At 37.9% G+C, this 20701-nt stretch overlaps 1 protein-coding gene across 11 annotated transcripts in view; it reads right to left on the bottom strand.

Annotated features, from left to right (window-relative positions):
• The window catches only part of mgmt (O-6-methylguanine-DNA methyltransferase), a 102985-nt gene extending 84357 nt beyond the window's left edge, over window positions 1-18628 (bottom strand). The window contains exons 1-2 of one of the 11 annotated variants that reach the window (XM_062057803.1): window positions 18601-18628; window positions 12800-12949 (exon numbers count right to left, since the gene is read on the bottom strand). In XM_062057803.1, coding sequence (XP_061913787.1) covers window positions 12800-12949; window positions 18601-18605 — 155 coding nt within the window. In that variant the 5' untranslated portion in view covers window positions 18606-18628. The other 10 variants (XM_062057799.1, XM_062057806.1, XM_062057801.1 and 7 more) reach the window with 10 other exon arrangements.
• Window positions 18629-20701: the final 2073 nt, after the last annotated feature.

Raw genomic sequence — 20701 nt, 5'->3', positions numbered from 1 at the left:
GTTGTTCTGGAGTGCAAAAATGATGACTAAAGTGATGAAGATGTACTTTCATTTAGTGTCGATTGTGATGATTTTATTGATTTATTCTTTGGTTAGTACTTATTTTTCTTATAAGTCAACCGAAGCCTCGGGTTAATTTTTATTAATATTTGTGATTAACACATGCTTTTATAACATTTGACAAGGTTGTAAGTTTGATGTAGCGTATTTTCCGGACTGTAAGGCGCACTCAAAATCTTTTTTTTTCCTCAAAACTCGACAGTGAGCCTTACTACTCTGTGCGTCTAAGTTTGGTTGAGCTTACCCACCTCGAAGCCATTTTATTTGATAGATGGTGTAATGATAGGTGTAGATGGCAGTCAAACATAAGAGATACGTGTAGACTGCACTATGATGGCAACATGGCTCAAGTAAACGCTAGAGATGTCCGATAATATCGGGCTGCCGATATTATCGGCTGATAAATGCTTTAAAATGTAATATCAGAAATTATCGGTATCGGTTTCAAAAAGTAAAATGTATGACGGACGTAGGGAGAAGTACAAAGCACCAATAAACCTTAAAGGCACTGCCTTTGCGTGCCGGCCCAATCACATAATATCTCTGGCTTTTCACACACACAAGTGAATGCAAAGCATACTTGGTCAACAGCCATACAGGTCACACTGAGGGTGGTCGTATAAACAACTTTAACACTGTTACAAATATGCGCCACATTGTGAACCCACACCAAACAAGAATGACAAACACATTTCGGGAGAACATCCGCACCGTAACACAACATAAACACAACAGAACAAATACCCAGAAACCCTTGCAGCACTAACTCTTCCGGGCCGCTACAATATACACCCCCCGCCCAACACCTCAACCCCGCCCACCTCAACCTCCTCATGCTCTCTCAGGTAGAGCATGTCCCAAATTCCAAGCTGCTGTTTTGAGGCATGTTAAAAAAAATAATGCACTTTGTGACTTCAATAATAAATATGGCAGTGCCATGTTGGCATTTTTTTTTCCATAACTTGAGTTGATTTATTTTGGAAAACCTTGTTACATTGTTTAATGCATCCAGCGGGGCATCACAACAAAATTAGGCATCATAATGTGTTAATTCCACGACTGTATATATTGGAATTGGTAATTAAGAGTTGGATAATATCGGAATATCGGATATCGGCAAGAAAGCCATTATCGGACATCTCTAATTGAAACACTTTCTATAGTTCAAGACTTACGGTCATTTAAAAACAGCACTGCACGTCATAATGGCGCCGACAGTTTTGATGTTAAAGGTCTAAAAAAATTATGCAGAACGTCCGGCTGGCCGGATTGAAAATCTTAAAGGTCTACTGAAATGATTTTTTTTTTATTTAAATGGGGATAGCAGATCCATTGTATGTGTCATACTTGATCATTTTGCGATATTGCCATATTTTTGCTGAAAGGATTTAGTATAGAACGACGACGATAAAGTTCGCAACTTTTGGTCGCTGATAAAAAAAAGCCTTGCCTGTACTGGAAGTAGCGTGACGACACAGGAGGAAGGACTGCTCACATTTTCCTATTGTTTACACCAGCAGCGAGAGCGATTCGGACCGAGAAAGCGACGATTACCCCATTAATTTGAGCGAGGATGAAAGATTTGTGGATGAGGAACGTGAACATGAAGGACTAGCGTGCAGTGCAGGACGTATCTTTTTTCGCTCTGACCGTAACTTAGGTACAAGCTGGCTCATTGGATTCCACACTCTCTCCTTTTTCTATTGTGGATCACGGATTTGTATTTTAAACCACCTCGGATACTATATCCTCTTGGAAATGAGAGTCGAGAACGCGAAATGGACATTCACAGTGACTTTTATCTCCACGACAATACATCGGTGAAGCACTTTAGCTACTGAGCTAACGTGATAGCATCGGGCTCAAATGCAGATAGAAACAAAACAAACCCCTGACTGGAAGGATAGACAGACGCTCAACAATACTACCAAACTCTGGACATGTAACTACACGGTTAATGCTTTCCAGCTTGGCGAAGCTTAGCAATGCTGTTGCTAACGACGCCATTGAAGCTAACTTAGCTACGGAACCTCGACAGAGCTATGCTAAAAACATTAGCTCTGCACCTACGCCAGCTCTCATCTGCTCATCACGACCCGTGCTCACCTGCATTCCAGCGATCGACGGTACAACGAAGGACTTCACCCGATCACCGATGCGGTCGGCGGCCCGGAGACGGAGGAAGTCAAGGTGAGGTCGTTCGGCTAGCGCGTCTGCTATCCTCAAAGTCCTCCTGGTTGTGTTGCTGTAGTCCGCCGCTAATACACCGATCCCACCTACAACTTTCTTCTTTGCAGTCTCCATTGTTTATTAAACAAATTGCAAAAGATTCACCAACACAGATGTTCAGAATACTGTGGAATTTTGAGATGAAAACAGAGCTTTTTGTATTGGATTCAATGGGCTCCGAATACTTCCGCTTCAACCGTTGACGTCACGCGCAAACGTCATCATATTGAAACGTTTTCAACCGGACGTTTAGCGGGAAATTTAAAATTGCACTTTATAAGTTAACCCGGCCGTATTGGCATGTGTTGCAATGTTAAGATTTCATCATTGATATATAAACTATCAGACTGCGTGGTCGGTAGTAGTGGCTTTCAGTAGGCCTTTAACGGGCCACATGTGGCCCAGGTCTGCTATGGTCATGTTACCTCTAAACCAGGCATGTGATTTGACCACAATGAAAAAGACTGAAAAAACTTCCGGGGGTCTGGGGGACGAAGGCCCCCAGCCAGGTCCAGGCAACGCCCCCCGAAGCTCCTGGTTTTTCACCAATTTAACATGCTAAAACTAACAAAGACAGCACCATTTGAAGAAAAATATTTTAGTGTTTAAAGACATGAAAACATCATTAATAGAACATACATAACCCAATTATCCTAATGAATCACTGTATATGGTTCCGTCCCAACAGTATTTAGTCACTAATATTTACATCTTGTGTTCATTTCACATCCACAGGTGTCACATTGATCAGTGTTATTATCTACAGTTTATTTACAGTATTACCACATTACTTCAGTTCATGTAATGTAAACATTTATGAAAATAATTAAACATGTTTAGTATTGTTTACTCATATTTGAAAATAGGAAATAATAATAATGTGAGGACACTGACATATTGCATGAAACAAGTGTGAAAATATTTACTTTCAAGATTGTTACACCACTGACAATAGTTTCAACAGACTACATAAGAACTTAATATTACAAAATAGTATTATATCCAAATTTATTTCAAATAAATTGTTAACTGGAATCAATAATGCGACTCTTTGAATTTCTGTAATTTCCTAATATATTTTCACGTGGCTTTTTATTTTTATAAAAACCCATTTATATTTCGCTAAGCAATAATTGGTTAATATTTCAAACAAACATGCGTATTTCGCAAGCAAATATTTTTTAGCTTACCTCATTATTAACAACCCTGTCTGCAACTGAAGTGGGTGGATCTTTCCTCTCCATGTCTACGGCAGTTGTCGATGTAAACAAAAGATGAAGTCCGTAAGAATCAATTTAAGTGGACCCCGACTTAAACAAGTTGAAAAACTTATTCGGGTGTTACCATTTAGTGGTCAATTGTACGGAATATGTACTTCACTGTGCAACCTACTAATAAAAGTCTCAATCAATCAATCAAGGTTTGCTCACTTTCGGTTGACATCCAAAAGTACCAGCTAGTGAAAAGTTGGTTTTCCTTGCTTCAAGTTGTTTCATTTGTTTTTGGCGTTTCGCATGTACTTCCAAAGCCTTGAAACCTCGTGATCCATAGTCAATATTATCATGACACCACGTGCACAAAACCTTTCCGGTGTTGTACCGAAATCTGTTACCCATCGGAATTTGTAACTCCAGGGGGCGATGTTCCCATGGCGTTTGTTTGATGGTTAAACGGCAAGCCCAAAGAGGAGGAGAAGAAGAACGCTTGCGTAAATGGCGTAAACTATCCTTAATGCTGAAACGTCAGTTGTCAGAATTTCAGCATTAATAAATTACACATATTCTGGAAATCAATTACTTACTTTCATTATAGTATGAGTCCATTGTATCAGCTGTTGATTATACAGAATTTCAGCATTAATAAATTACACATATTATACTATACTATAATGAAAGTAAGTCATTGATTTTCCAGAATATGTGTAATTTATTAATGCTGAAATTCTGACAACTGACGTTTCAGCATTAAGGATAGTTTACGCCATTTACGCAAGCGTTCTTCTTCTCCTCCTCGGGCTTGCCGTTTAACCATCAAACAAACGCCATGGGAACATCGCCCCCTGGAGTTACAAATTCCGATGGGTAACAGATTTCGGTACAACACCGGGACGATCGATTTAAAATCACCGAACAAAGTCGTAACTTTCTTCTTCCCAACAGTATCAGTGATTTCCCTTTCCATCCAGTCCCATCGAAACTTATTTTTGACTTGTTTATCAATTTCTTTTACTTGCGTCCTTTCTCTCGAGAACCGACATCGTTTACATATGGAAAATGGCCGTAGTAACCATTATGAATGATGACGTTATTAACGTCATCATTCATAACAGATGTCCTGATTGGTCACAAGGAACATATCGACCAATCAACTACGGCGTAATATAAACTACGTCTCGAATCTTGATTTAGGGTCGGAAAAAAAACGGAAAAACGAGAGAGATTTTTTTTTTTTTCCCGAGATTAAAAAAGACGGAATTCCGACTTTAGACGGAAAAATCACATGCCTGCAACATTGAGGCTAATCCTTCTTTTCTTTGGGTCTTTTTTACCCAGAATCGGTAAGAGAACTGAATCGTTAAGCAGAATCAAAAGATGAATCAGAACCGGGAACATCCTATCAATTCCCACTCCTACTTATTTCAAACTTTTGGGGCATTCGCCTATGAAGGTTTTAAGGTGGACTCTGCTGTGGGGAGAAATCTAAACATTTTCTTTAATAATTTCCACCTCTGAGAACATGATGGTGATGCGATCCAGGCGTCACTTATGACCGACGTCGCAAACGATATTAAACTGAGAGACGATCTACTGGTGCGAATCATTACATTCATTTGCATATTCTTACTGAACCTGAACACACAAATTAAACCCCCGTTCGCACGGAGATGGGGAGAAAGGTGCCTGGGCATGGTTATAGGACATCTTCCATAATCAAAATTCCATATTATTAATTTCCTCACTTCAACTCATTAAGAACAAGTGGAATGTTTTTGCTGCTTGATGAATTTGAGGCAGTGGCAGACCGTCAGGAAACACATGTTGAGGTATAATATACAAGGTCATTAATGGGTTTCCATAAATTAGAATTTAAAGGTAGATTTTCAAAAGGAGAACTTCCTATCCGGGCGCATTTGAAAATGGTTTAATTTCCCAAACCATTCAAGGTTATCAAATGCGAATCTGCGATACATGGATATTTAATTCCAATCTAATCACAACTAATCTGAGATGTAGACCTGCAAGAAATAAGGAGGAACTACGTATTAACGCCGGGCTTAATCAGTCTCCATCGCTTCAGTAAGGCCGGCGACGTTCTGACAATTTTGAGGGATGGCCGGGCCGTGAAATGCAATTACATTTTGTCGGTTGACACTCCCAAACTACCACGCCGCTTAACTTGTGCGGGAAAACATAAATAAACAGGCGGCGAGGCACGCCTCCCTCCCCCGGTGGCCTCTGCTGACCCCGCAGACACCGGCTCTAATCAACTCCCGGGTGAGTAATAAACGAGTTACTTTGGTGAAATTTCAAATATAGACGAGCGGGAGGGTTCGCTCGGGTGTGCCGTGAGAAAATCTCATTCCGAGTCCGACTGTAACGTATTCTTGCGGCGCTCATATTTCCGGCGCCGGCTCGTATTTGCCAAACTTTTCCGCCGGATATTTCTTGTGGGATCGACAAAAACGCCCCCCTGCTCGCGCCGCTTCATCACGGGGAAGATATTAAACCACGTTTCGCTTTTTAAAATTAAAAAATACTGCGTTCCAAGACATGGTTAGAAAATAGCATTGATGTGGGGTTAAAGTTAAAGTACCAATGATTGTCACACACACACTAGGTGTGGTGAAATTATTCTCTGTAAATACCTTCCATTACTACTATTAGGACACAGGTGTCAAACTCAAGGCCCGCATTTCTGGGTGTTGTTGATACATGGCTGTGGCTTTGCATAGTAGAGCTCTTTAGTTAAAAGTTAAAGTACCAATGATTGTCACACACACACTAGGTGTGGCGAAATTATTCTCTGTAAATACCTTCCGTTACTACTAATAGGGCACAGGTGTCAAACTCAAGGCCTGCGATTCAGGGTGTTGTTGATACACGGCTGTGGCTTTGCATAGTAGAGCTCTTTAGTTAAAAGTTACAGTACCAATGATTGTCACACACACACTAGGTGTGGCGAAATTATTCTCTGTAAATACCTTCCGTTACTACTAATAGGGCACAGGTGTCAAACTCAAGGCCTACGATTCAGGGTGTTGTTGATACACGGCTGTGGCTTTGCATAGTAGAGCTCTTTAGTTAAAAGTTACAGTACCAATGATTGTCACACACACACTAGGTGTGGCGAAATTATTCTCTGCATTTGACCCCATCACCCTTGTTCACCCCCTGGGAGGTGAGGGGAGCAGTGAGCAGCAGCAGTGGCCACGCCCGGGAATAATTTTTGGTGATTCAACCCCCAATTCCAACCCTTGATGCTGAGTGCTAAGCAGGGAGGTAATGGCTCCCATTTTTATAGTCTTTGGTACGACTCGGCCGGGGTTTGAACTCACAACTTACCCATCTCAGGGCGGACACTCTAACCACTAGGCCACTGAGTACTTTTGAAAAGTACTGGTTCGCTATATTTTTTTTTAAGGGCATGATGGCGTGTCGTCGTCACATCCTGACATTGCTGGTTTTACGAGCAAAGGAGCATGTTCGGCAGCGCACAATCACAGAGTACTTACAAGCAGACACAGTGTGTAGACAGAAAAGGGAGATTGGACGCATTTTGGTGTAAAAAGTAAAGATAAAGGTGAAGTTATAAAACTGAAACACCCTCAGGAAGAGGTGCTTAACATTCATTCGCAGTCGGCAGTGTTTTAGCTACTTCTAAATCACTACTCCTGGCCTCCATGGCGACAAATAAAGTACGTTTCTTACAAGTATCATTATCACTGCAGGACGAGGAATAGCTAAACATGCTTCACTACACACCATAGGAGGATACAATAGCTCACCGGCGTCACAATGTAAACAAATGCCATGGGTGGATCTACGCCTGACGTCCACTGTAATGATACCAAAAACAAGAGTGTATCTAGTCGATACTACTATGATAGGTTTTATCGTCACAAAATCATTTTTCTTTTTAATTCATATTATGTTTATAAAGTCAGGAAATACGTCCCTGGACACATGAATATGACCAATGTATGATCCTGTAACTACTTGGTATCGGATCCATACCTAATTTTGTGGTATCATCCAAAACTAATGCAAAGTATCAAAGAAGAGAAGAATAAGTGATTATTACATTTTAACAGAAGTGTAGATAGAACATGTTAAAACAGAAAATAAGCAGATATTAACAGTAAATGAACAAGTCTATTAATAATCCATTTTTACAGCTTGTCCTTTATAATGTTGCCAAAAGAATAGAATAGTTAATGACACAGTATGTTACTGCAGTGGTCCCCAACCACCGGGCCGCGGACCGGTACGATTAGTACCGGGCCGCACAAGAAATAAAAAAAATAAAAATAAATAAAAAATGTTTTTTCATTTAATTTTTTTTATTTTATTAAATCAACATAAAAAACACAATATATAAATAAATAATAAATGATAAATGGGTTATACTTGTATAGCGCTTTTCTACCTTCAAGGTACTCAAAGCGCTTTGACAGTATTTCCACATTCACCCATTCACACACACATTCACACACTGATGGAGGGAGCTGCCATGCAAGGCGCTAACCAACAGCCATCAGGAGCAAGGGTGAAGTGTCTTGCCCAAGGACACAACGGACGTGACTAGGATGGTAGAAGGTGGGGATTGAACCCCAGTAACCAGCAACCATCCGATTGCTGGCACGGCCACTCTACCAACTTCGCCACGCCGTCCATTATATACCAATATAGATCAATACAGTCTGCAGGGATACTGTTTATTTGTTACTGACTGTGTCAGGACACCTCTGCCTCTGTTTCACTTTATGTTGCTGGTAAATAATATGGTTGTAGTAGTAGGCTAAAGTTAAATTATTTAGTATGCACTAATTAAAGGAGCAGAGCTTTAAGAGACATTTTAGCTTTTATATTTTATAACATATATTTTTTGTAAGAACAACAATTAATGTATATATTTCAGTGAATAACTTATTGTTCAAATCTGTATATAAATATGTACATAAAGTGTTGTAATTATATTGTAAAATGGATGGATGGATGGATGGATGGATGGATGGATGGATGGATGGATGGATGGATGGATGGATGGATGGATGGACGTTTAAAACAAAACTGTTATTATTATTAATTAGTAAGTATAAATTTTTTTAGCCTTTTTAGAGAAAATCATATCATTGTAGTAAATTATGCAAATTACTCGATGATGTCATGTGACCACGCCCATAGCCACACCCATACCCACGCCCCCACCGCCACAGGTATCTTGGCAGTTTATGGGAAACACTGTATATGTATTGCATTGTTGATAATAGAGGTAATTATTGTTATTATTCATTACCAATAGTGCTATTTCTATTGGTATTTGTATTGATCCATTTGTTGTGTAATAATGTTCATTGTCATTATGTTATTATTTATTTCACTAACTGCTTCTTTGCTATCACTTTTATTATCATATTTGTATATAACATATTTGCTGATGTTGTTCTGTTTGTTGTTGTTGTCCCTTTTTCATATCCCTGCAATTTCCCCCTAAGTCTTCCTTTTTTTCTCTCTTTCTAACCCCTCCTGCGCCAAATAATAATAAAAATACATTAAATATAGTCAAATACAAATAGGGCAACAAGAGAAGTATCCCACACTTCTCTTTTGTAAAGTAAATCTGTACAGCCGATATTGATGATCTACATCAACAATATGATTTGCCTGAGTAGCCGGACAGGACAAAATTTAAAAAAAAAAAAAAATAATTAAATTTTAAAAAATAATTTCGCAGCGGAACCCTAAAAACAGCAGAGCACTCCTCTTATATAGAGGATCTTTGACTTGCGTTTTTGCGGTAGGTTGGTAAAAACTGTAGAATGCTCCTGTTTAGGGGTGCAGCTATCGATTAGTTTAGTCATCAAGTAAACTATCGATTAGTTTGTTCGATTAATCGGATAAAACAAACTTTCGAACATCAATAGATATTTTAGGGAAAATAGTTTAAATAAACAGCACTTTTTTCTGCTTGCCATAACCTTCATTCTTTAGTCCATCAAGATTGAAATTGCAATGTCGCGGGCCAGATCTGGGCCCCGGGGCCTTGAGTTTGACACCTGTGATCTAGTGGTACGCCAAATAATCCCTTTGATTAAAGAACAGTGTTTTATTTTCCTATATCCAAACAGTGTTACTATTCAAACTGTGTGTAACTTTACAGTGGCCAGCAATAATAAATGAAACCTCCGCCATGTTCCTCATAAATACTTAAGCCTACTACGCTACTGTATTTTAATAACGGTCATTATGGGGGTGTTTTTCTGGAGGTAGTAAGTTACAGAACCACAGGTTTAAATAAACAGCATCATTCTTTTTTCCATCAACATTGTAATTTCACTTTTAAGGCGTACAATAATAAACATTTGAATTTAAAATAAGTCTGATATTTATAAAATTATGATGGCCCTGCGATGAGGTGGCGACTTGTCCAGGGTGTAACCCGCCTTCCGCCCGATAGTAGCTGAGATAGGCTCCAGCGCCCCCCGCGACCCTGAAGGGAATAAGCGGTAGAAAATGGATGGATGGACGAATGATTATTTATACAATGCAGTGTTTCCCATAAACTGCCAAGATACCTGTGGCGGTGGGGGCGTGGCTATGGGCGTGGTCACCATGACATCATCGAGCAATTTGCATAATTTACTACAATGATATGATTTTTTCTAAAAAGGCTCAAAAAATTTATACTTACTAATTAATAATAACAGTTTTGTTTTAAACGTTCATCCATCCATCCATCCATCCATTTTACAATATAATTACAACACTTTGTGTACATATTTATATACAGATTTGAACAATAAGTTATTCACTGAAATATATTTATTAATCGTGGTTCTTACAAAAAATATATCTTATAAAATATAAAAGCTAAAATGTCTCTTAAAGCTCTGCCCCTTTAATTAGTGCATACTAAATAATTTAACTTTAGCCTACTACTACAACCATATTATTTACCAGCAACATAAAGTGAAACAGAGGCAGAGGTGTCCTGCCACAGTCAGTAACAAAAAAACAAAAAACAGTAGTGGTCAAATACAAATAAGGCAACAAGAGAAGTATCCTACACTTCTCTTTTGTAAAGTAAATCTGAACAGACTATATGGGCATCTACATCAACTATATGATTTGCCTGAAAAGCTGGACAGGACAAAAAAAAAATTAAAAAAAATTGTTTTTTATTTTTTATTTGTGGCGGACGTAATTCTTTCGTGGCGGGCCGCCACAAATAAATGAATGTGTGGGAAACACTGCAATGTCTGCATATTTAAAAGTACCGGGCGCTCCAAGTGGTTTTATTAGTTACTCATTTAATGAATGATCAAAGCGATAGAATATAATTCAAACCTTTTTTCTAATCGGATCAATCATGGCAACCTGTTATATAGATCAGTGATTTTCAACCTTTTTTGAGCCAAGGCACCTTTTTTGCGTTGACAAAATGCGGAGGCACACCCCCAGCAGACATCATTCAAAAACTAAACTCAGTTGACAGTAAAAAGTCGTTGTCGCCATTATTGGATATGACTTTAAAGCATAACCAAGCATGCATCAATATAGCTCTTGTCTCAAAGTAGGTGTACTGTCGGCCATCAGGCAAATGAACAATAACTCCTAACAGTAGCTCCTTGAATTCCTTGAATTCCTTCTAAGTCTATCTGATAGCTCAGTTACAGCTCTTTTTATTACCAAATATGTGTTATATGTGTTTTATGTCGCACGTTTGCACCAAGAAAAATTCCTAGTTTGTGAACCCGTTCTCAAACAATGGCAATAAAACTATTCTGATTCTGATTCTGTCACCACCTGTCACATCACACCCTGACTTATTTGGACTTTTTTGCTGTTTTCCTGTGTGTAGTGTTTTACTTCTTGTCTTGCGCTCCAATTTTGGTGGCTTTTTCTCTTTTTTTTTGTATTTTCCTGTAGCAGTTTCATGTCTTCCTTTGAGCGATATTTCCCGCATCTACTTTGTTTTTATCCTTCTTCGTGGGCACATTGTCGATTGTCATGTCATGTTCGGATGAACATTGCGGACGGCATCTTTGCTCCACAGTAAGTCTTTGCTGTCGTCCAGCATTCTGTTTTTGTTTACCGTATTTTTCAGACTATAAGTCGCAGTTTTTTTTCATAGTTTGGCCGGGGGTGCGACTTATACTCAGGAGCGACTTATGTGTGAAATTATTAACACATTACCGTAAAATATCAAAGAATATTATTTATCTCATTCACGTAAGAGACTAGACGTATAAGATTTCATGGGATTTAGCGATTAGGAGTGACAGATTGTTTGGTAAACGTATAGCATGTTCTATATGTTATAGTTATTTGAATGACTCTTACCATAATATGTTACGTTAACATACCAGGCATGTTCTCAGTTGGTTATTTATGCCTCATATAACGTACACTTATTCAGCCTGTTGTTCACTATTCTTTATTTATTTTAAATTGCCTTTCAAATGTCTATTCTTGCTGTTGGCTTTTATCAAATACATTTCCCCCAAAAATGCGACTTATACTCCAGTGCGACTTATATATGTTTTTTCCTTCTTTATTATGCATTTTCGGTCGGTGCGACTTATACTCCGGAGCGACTTATACTCCGAAGAATACAGTACTTTGTAGCCAGTTCAGTTTTAGTTTTGTTCTGCATAGCCTTCCCTAAGCTTCAATGCCTTTTCTTCGGGGCACTCACCTTTTGTTTATTTTTTGATTAAGCATTAGACACCCTTTTACCTGCACACTGCCTCCCTCTGTTTCCGACATCTACAAAGCAATTAGCTACCTACTGCCACCTACTGATATGGAAGAGTATTACACGGTTACTCTGCCGAGCTCTAGACAGCACGACACATCATTTGCAGACTATAATTACTGCTTGGCAAAAAATATTTTTTACCCCAAATAGGTGAAACTAGATAATCTCCCATGGCACACCAGACTGTATCTCAGTGGTTGAAAAACGCTGATATAGATGATCTTTGATGAGTGTAAACAGCTTGTTTTAATGACATATGACATTTTATGACATACTGTATATAGCACAGCAGGAAATCTAATTCCAAGTCCAAGCGTAACATATTCTAGTGGCCCTCATATTTCTACCGCCCGGCTCATATTTGCCCAACTTTTTCCGCCAGGATATTTCTTATGGGATCGACAAAAAAAAAAGGCCCCCTGCTCGCGATGAGGGATGGCGCCACTCCATCACGGGGAGTGGATACTGTCTGCCCTGTAAATTTCACACCTTTGTTTATCACGTCGGCAGGCCGGCTGTTGTACTGTACCTTTCAGCAGGTGCGACATCCATTAGGATCTGGAGGGTGTGCACGCCATTCTCACATCCGCTGACTTGGATCGTCCCCAGGGGACTCAGCAAGGAGATGGTCTTCGGAGTGCAGCCGCTCTCCCTCCGATTCCTCATCTCCTTCGCCCTGCTAAGGAAGCACAATTTACACCTCCGTCATTGACATATGCACATGGCGACTTCCCACCGTCTCCACACGCGCATTTACATGGAGTGATCTATCGGAAAGCGAGCAGGCCATCATCTCGCTGGTGGCTTACACGTCAGAACATCTCGCCTCCAAACAGTGTCATGATGTGGCTTGATCCCGACATTACAATCCAATATTTCTCGGGTGCATGGGAAAGAATACGCCTATCTAGCCAATAAATCGCCCATTTTTCCCCCCTCTTTCCCTTCTATATATCACATAAATGAGAAAAACAATGCAGTCTGTTCCCTTGTCTGGTGGGGGATTCCCAAGATAGCTCGACATTATTTTCAATCCGTCATTTTTGGTTGATGGCCGGGATGTTTTTCTAGCATTAAATTTGTTCCTTGGGGTGCAACTCCGATGGGATTCCGGGGTTTCCAGCCCTTAACAACAGCAAAAACGTGCAGCTTTTCTGACGACTGAGATGGATACTGGCAATAACCAGACAGCAGTTCCTTTTTTATTTTTACTTTGAGGGGGGAGATGATTGACTATGTTATATGTGATTTCTTTTTTTTTTTGTGAGGGATGGGGGTAATGACAAATAAAGGTCATATTGATTGAAGGAGTTTTAACCAAGGAGACCTTTCTTTTGCCAGACGCTTTATTTGTAAAGTTCCAAAATCCACAACTCACTTATTACTTCTTTCATAACTCACCTTTATTTTACATGGCGATACTAAAAATATATATTTTAAGGGAGTGTTGATAAGTTCCACTATATCAGAGGTGTCTAAGTCTTTTTCACTGAGGGCCGCTTCAAACAGTGAACACTATTATAACACCATTTTTTAAATGCATTTTATTAGATTTTTTAAAAACTAAAATGTCAAAAAAATATGGCAAGCCGCAATAATTAAATGGAAAAACAGTACTGCTGTTTTTATGGTAAAAAACACAAAAAAACAATTTCAACGCATTTTTCTAGATTTTTTAAAAACTAAAATGTCAAAAAATATGGTAGGTCGCATTAATCTCACCTCAAAATTTAGTGTATATTACTGAAAATGGAAAAAAAAAGTACCGCTGTTTTTTTGGTTAAAAAAAACATTGTTTAACGCATTTTATTAGTAGATTTTTTTTTAAACTAAAATGTCAAAAAAATATGGTAAGTCGCAATAATTTCACCTCAAAATGTAGTGTATATTACTGTAAATGGAAAAACAGTACTGCTGTTTTTGGTTAAAAAAAAAACATTATTTAATGCATTTTATTAGTAGATTTTTTTTTAACTAAAATGTCAAAAAAATATCGTAAGTTGCAATAATTCACCTCAAAATTTTGTGTATATTCCTGTAAATGGAAAAACAATACTGCTGTTTTTTGGTTAAAAAAACATTTTTTCACACTTTTTATTAGTAGATTTTTTAAAAACTAAAATGTCAAAAAAATGTGGTAAGTCGCAAGAATTTCACCTCAAAATGTAGTGTACATTACTGTAAATGGAAAAACAGTAGTAGTTTTTTTGGTTAAAAAAACATTTTTAACACATTTTAATCGTAGATTTTTTTTAAACTAAAATGTCCAAAAAAATATGGTAAATCGCATTAATTTCACCTCAAAATTTAGTGCATATTACTGAAAATGGAAAAAAAAGTACCGCTGTTTTTTTGTTTAAAAAAAACATTGTTTAACGCATTTTATTAGTAGATTTTTTTAGAAACTAAAATGTCAAAAAAATATGGTAAGTCGCAATAATTTCACCTCATAATGTAGTGTATATTACTGTAAATGGAAAAACAGTACTGCTGTCTTTGGTTTAAAAAAAAACATTATTTAATGCATTTTATTAGTAGATTTTTTTTTAACTAAAATGTCAAAAAAATATCGTAAGTTGCAATAATTCACCTCAAAATTTTGTGTATATTCCTGTAAATGGAAAAACAATACTGCTGTTTTTTGGTTAAAAAAACATTTTTTAACACATTTTATTAGTAGATTTTTTAAAAACTAAAATGTCAAAAAAATGTGGTAAGTCGCAAGAATTTCACCTCAAAATGTAGTGTACATTACTGTAAATGGAAAAACAGTAGTAGTTTTTTTGGTTAAAAAAACATTAACACATTTTATTAGTAGATTTTTTTTAAACTAAAATGTCCAAAAAAATATAGTATATCGCATTAATTTCACCTCAAAATTTAGTGTATATTATTGTAAATGGAAAAACCGTACTGCTGTTTTTTGGTTAAAAAAACATTTAATGCATTTTATTAGTAGATTTTTTTTTTTTAAACTAAAATGGCAAAAAAATATGGTAAGTTGCATTAATTTCACCTCAAATTTCTGTGTATATTACTGTAAATGGAAAAACAGTACTGCTGTTTTTTTGGTTAAAAAATTATTTTTTTACGCATTTTTTTAGTAGATTTTTTTTTAAACTAAAATGTCAAAAAAATAGGGTAAGTTGCAATAATTTCACCTCAAAATTGTGTGTATATTACTGTAAATGGAAAAACAGTACTACTGTTTTATGGTTTAAAAAAAGGCAGCTCAGTTGCCAGAATTTTATTGTAAAATTTACATTTGTTTTTTTACTGTAAATAAAAAATAATGCAATTTTACAGTAAAATTTTGACACCTGAGCTGCCAGTTTGTTTTTTTTTTTTTTTTTTTACCGCATATCAACAAGTGTAGATTTTTCGGTGTATTACTGTAAATACCAAAATGGCACCACAGTTTATTACAGTAAAAAAAAAAAGTGATGTTTTTTTTCCCCATTTAGAGAAAAATGCTGTAAAAACCACAGTAAATTTCACAATTTTACCATGAGATGTATTGCTTCTTTTACATTGCACCATTTGATAACTTGCTTTGAAATGATGATGATTAGTATGTATTTCTATTTAAAAAGCGGTTTGAATGTTTGATATATTTTTGCATAATCAGACAATATTTAAGTTAACATCATTTGTGATCTGCGATGAGGTGGCGACTTGTCCAGGGTGTACCCAGCCTTCCGCCCGAATGCAGCTGAGATAGGCTCCAGCACCCCCCACGACCCCAAACGGGACCAAGCGGTAGAAAATGGATGGATGGATAATTTGTGATTACATGGAGCGCATGTGTTTTTTTTCTCTCCCAAAATAGAAAGAAAGAATACATTTAGTAAGTTTATTTCTATCTAAAAAATGGTTTGAACGTTTGATCATATATTTTTGCATAATTTAAGTTGACATCATTTGCGATTATATATAGTAAATATAATTTTTTTTCTCAAAATAGAAAGAAAATACATTTAGTAAGAAAAGTTACAGTACTTTATTGATACATATTATTTCCAGGGCCAAATAAAATGAAGTGGCGGGCCACATCTGGGCCCCGGGCCTCGACTTTGACACCTGTGCACTTTATTCTGGAGGTTTAATAAAACAAAATAACATTGACAGGTGCGTCCATGCAGCGATGAATCGTTCCGCGTATTGTTTTTAATTGCACGGCTCGCTGCAGTGTCATTTTATTTAGTTATGTTTCAAAACAAAAGAAAGAATGTACTTTTCCACTGAACCCCCCCCCCCTCCTGACAAAAACACACACACACACATCTGTCATGGTATGTGATCACAACAGTGTGTGCGCCTCAACTTTCTTGTTTCTACTCTTCTTCTTCTTCTTGCAGCTCTCACAGGGGGTTTGCCTGCGCTGACAATAAAGGCGAGAACATTTTCTGAGGCAAACAATACTACAGTGCACTTTGGATAAAGCACTGTGCAGACTGCCTGCCATTTAGCAGGCGGCTAATAGACCCCACAGAAATAGAAAGGGGAGGAAAAAAGAAAAAAAAAGAATAATGGACTTTGGCAATTATGTCCTTGCTAATAGTCTACTCTGATTAAAAATAAAGCCATCACGTTTGCTCGCCGTGCAGCAGCAGACTAATACTAATGCATGTTTGTTCACCCGTCTCGTCACGGCAAACAAAAGGCGGCTTGTGTGTTGTTGTTGTTGTGCGGCTCGTCCATCATTAGGGCGGGCGAGCGGTCGCACCTTGCGTCGATTAATCACCTGGAAAGTAAACGCGCAGGTGTTTAAAAGACGCAACACGTGTCCTATCTCCTGTTAATGTTTACTAGGTAGTGACATTAAAACTTCTCGTGTGTAACGACGAGTGTGCGCAGCTTTCACTAGTTGACGCCGAACATCCCAGAAAACACTTGTAGTGCAGATAAGTGTAATAAAACCATAACCAATGTGACGAAAAAAGACTTTACCACATGTAAACAAACCCTGAATGACGTACAGAGTAGCCATGCTGCGTCCATGCGACATCTCATCTCTTCCTGTTTCTCCAACTGCGACCAATCACACCAGAGAAAAGACAGCTCTCGCTCTGTGATTGGTCAATACACCGGAAGACAAACACTATTCTTATCGAATAGGACTAATGGGTCTCAAGTTGGGATTTCAAAATTTAGATATTTGATTTGCTTGAACTTTTACAGAATAAATATCATTACGGATGTATCCGAATACATTTTATACATGTTTAAAAGACGCAACACGTGTTAATGTTTACTAGGTAGTGACATAAAAAATTATCGTGCGTAACAACGAGTATGTTAGTGCTCCTAGCTTTCACTAGTTGACGCCGGACATCCCAACAAACACTTGTAGTGCGGATAAGTGTAATAAAACCGTAACCAATGTTATAAAAAAGACTACCACAGGTAAACAAACCCTTAATGACGTACAGAGTAGCCATGCGACATCTCATTTCTTCCTGTTTCTCTAACCGCGACCAATCACACGAGGGGAAAAAACAGCTCTCGCTCCATGATTGGTCGGTACACCTTCTTAGCCCCGCCCTCTGCCAGAAAACAAACACCCGGCTTATCTAATAACACTAATGGGTCTGAAATTGGGATTTAAATATTTAGATATTTGATCTGCTTGATCGTTTTACACAATACATATCATTACACATGTATCCGAATTCATTTTAGACATGTTTAAAAGACGCAACTTGTGTTAATGTTTAGTAGGTAGTGACATAAAAAATTATCGTGCTTGTTAGTGCTCCTAGCTTTCACTAGTTGACGCCGGACATCCCAAAAACACTTGTAGTGCGGATAAGTGTAATAAAACCATAACCAATGTTATAAAACATACTTTACCACAGGTAAACAAACCCTTAATGACGTACAGAGTAGCCATGCGACATCTCATCTCTTCCTGTTTCTCTAACCGCGACCAATCACACGAGGGGAAAAGACAGCTCTCGCTCTATGATTGGTCGGTACACCTTCTTAGCCCCGCCCTCTGCCAGAAGACAAACACCGGGTTTATCGAATAAGACTAATGGGTCTAAAATTGGGATTTAGATATTTAGATATTTGATCTGCTTTATCATTTTACATAATAAATATCATTACGCATGTATCTGAATTAATTTTAGACATGTTTAAAAGACGCAACACGTGTTCTATTTCGTGTTAATGTTTACTAGGTAGTGACATAAAAACTTCTCGTGTGTAACAACGAGTATGTTAGTGCGCGTAGCTTTCACTAGTTGACGCCGGACATCCCAACAAACACTTGTAGAGCGGATAAGTGCGATGAAAGCATAACCAATGTTATAAATCATACTTTACCACATGTAAACAAACCCTTAATGACGTACAGAGTAGCCATGCGACATCTCATCTCTTCCTGTTTCTCTAACCGCGACCAATCACACCAGGGAAAAGACAGCTCTCGCTCTGTGATTGGTCGATCACATTCTTAGCCCCGCCCCCTGCCAGAAGACAAACACCAGGTTTATCCAATTAGACTAATGGGTCTCAAATTGGGATTTAGATATTTGATCTGCCTGATCGTTTTACTGAATAAATATCATTACGCATTTATCCGAATTAATTTTAGACATGTTTAAAATAAGCAACACGTGTTCTATTTCGTGTTAATGTTTACTAGGTAGTGACATAAAAACTTCTCATGTGTAACAACGAGAATGTTAGTGCTCCTAGCTTTCACTAGTTGACGCCGGACATCCCAACAAACACTTTTAGTGCGGATAAGTGCGATAAAAGCATGACCAATGTGACAAAAACATATTTTACCACAGGTAAACAAACCCTTAATGACGTACAGAGTAGCCATGCGACATCTCTGTGATTGGTCAGTCACATTTAAAATTGCACTTTATAAGTTAACCCGGCCGTATTGGCATGTGTTGCAATGTTAGGTTTTCATCATTGATATATAAACTATCAGACTGCGTGGTCAGTAGTAGTGGCTTTCAGTAGGCCTTTAATGTTTACTAGGTAGTAACATAAAAACTTCTCGTGTGTAACAACGAGTATGTTAGTGCGCGTAGCTTTCACTATTTGACGCCGGACATCCCAACAAACACTTGTAGTGGAGATGAGTGTAATAAAACCATAACCAATGTTATAAAATATACTTTACCACAGGTAAACAAACCCTTAATGACGTACAGAGTAGCCATGCGACATCTCATCTCTTCCTGTTTCTCTAACTGCGACCAATCACACGAGGGGAAAAGACAGCACTCGCGCCGTGATTGGTCGGTACTTTCTTAGCCCCGCCCTCTACCAGAAGACAAACGTATCGAATAAGACTATCCGGCCCCGTTTACACTAAACCGGATAAGGTTAGGTGGGATTTATCTTGGATAGCCTTATCCGGTTTAGTCCTTACCATGAATTGATTAACGTGGACCCCGACTTAAACAAGTTGAAAAACGTATTTGGGTGTTACCAGTTAGTGGTAAATTGTACAGAATATGTACTGTACTGTGCAATCTACTAATAAAAGTTTCTATCAATCAATCAATCAATCAATCAATCAAAAGTCCACACACAACAATGCAACTGTGTAAGACCCCGGCCCCCAGGGCCGGCCCGTGGCATAGGCCGTATAGGCAAATGCTAAGGGCGCCGTCCATCAGGGGGCGCCACGCCAGTGCCACAAATGTTGGAGAAAAAAAAAAGAGAAAAAAAGTTGGTACTATTATTTTTAAATACAAAAAATAATCCCACGTTAATTAAAATGCAAAGTAAAGCCTATTTAATAGAAATATTTTTTGTTACAACCTTACGCTCCCTACCTCCCCCGGCACGGTGCGCCCCCTCCCTTCCCGTATCATGACTCTTTTTGGACGTCACCACATCAGAAAATCAAACAAGATGTCAAAACGGCCAAAACTGTCAGGTGCCCAGGGAAGAAAAAATAGAAAAGAAGAGGAGGAGAAACGAGAAAAAGACAGAGGTAGCAGGTAGGTAACGTTAGCATGCATGAAATTATTTGTCTGTTACAGAATGTGATAGTAACCTGGCTTTTTAGCATTAAGCTAATGTTACATGATTCGGCAATTGCTAATCAATAAATAGCTAGTTCTGTTTTAACGTCGGGTTAATATTGTGGAGGGGGCTAAGTTGTTATGGAAAATAATAATGTAACGTTAGGTAATTACAGTACTCCCTGGTGTGCAGTAATTTGTAAGTTATTCTAGTTAATGCAATATTAAAAAGCACAAATAGAGAACTCTGTAGAATCCCCTTTTTTTGTAGTATAGTTGTTAAAGTCATACTGGTTTGATATCTTGTTTTGTGCAGTGCCTTATTTATATTGTATTTTTAATTTATTTTATGCAACTTGTTGACACGTTTTATTTTGTGTTTATGTATGTAAAAAATATTGTATTTCATATTTTAATTTTTTTATTTTTTG

The sequence above is a fragment of the Entelurus aequoreus genome, linkage group LG09 (assembly GCF_033978785.1).
Source record: "Entelurus aequoreus isolate RoL-2023_Sb linkage group LG09, RoL_Eaeq_v1.1, whole genome shotgun sequence".
NCBI lineage: Eukaryota > Metazoa > Chordata > Actinopteri > Syngnathiformes > Syngnathidae > Entelurus > Entelurus aequoreus.
The sequence above is the reverse complement of the archived record's forward strand: the minus strand, read 5'-3'. Positions and strand labels throughout refer to the sequence as shown.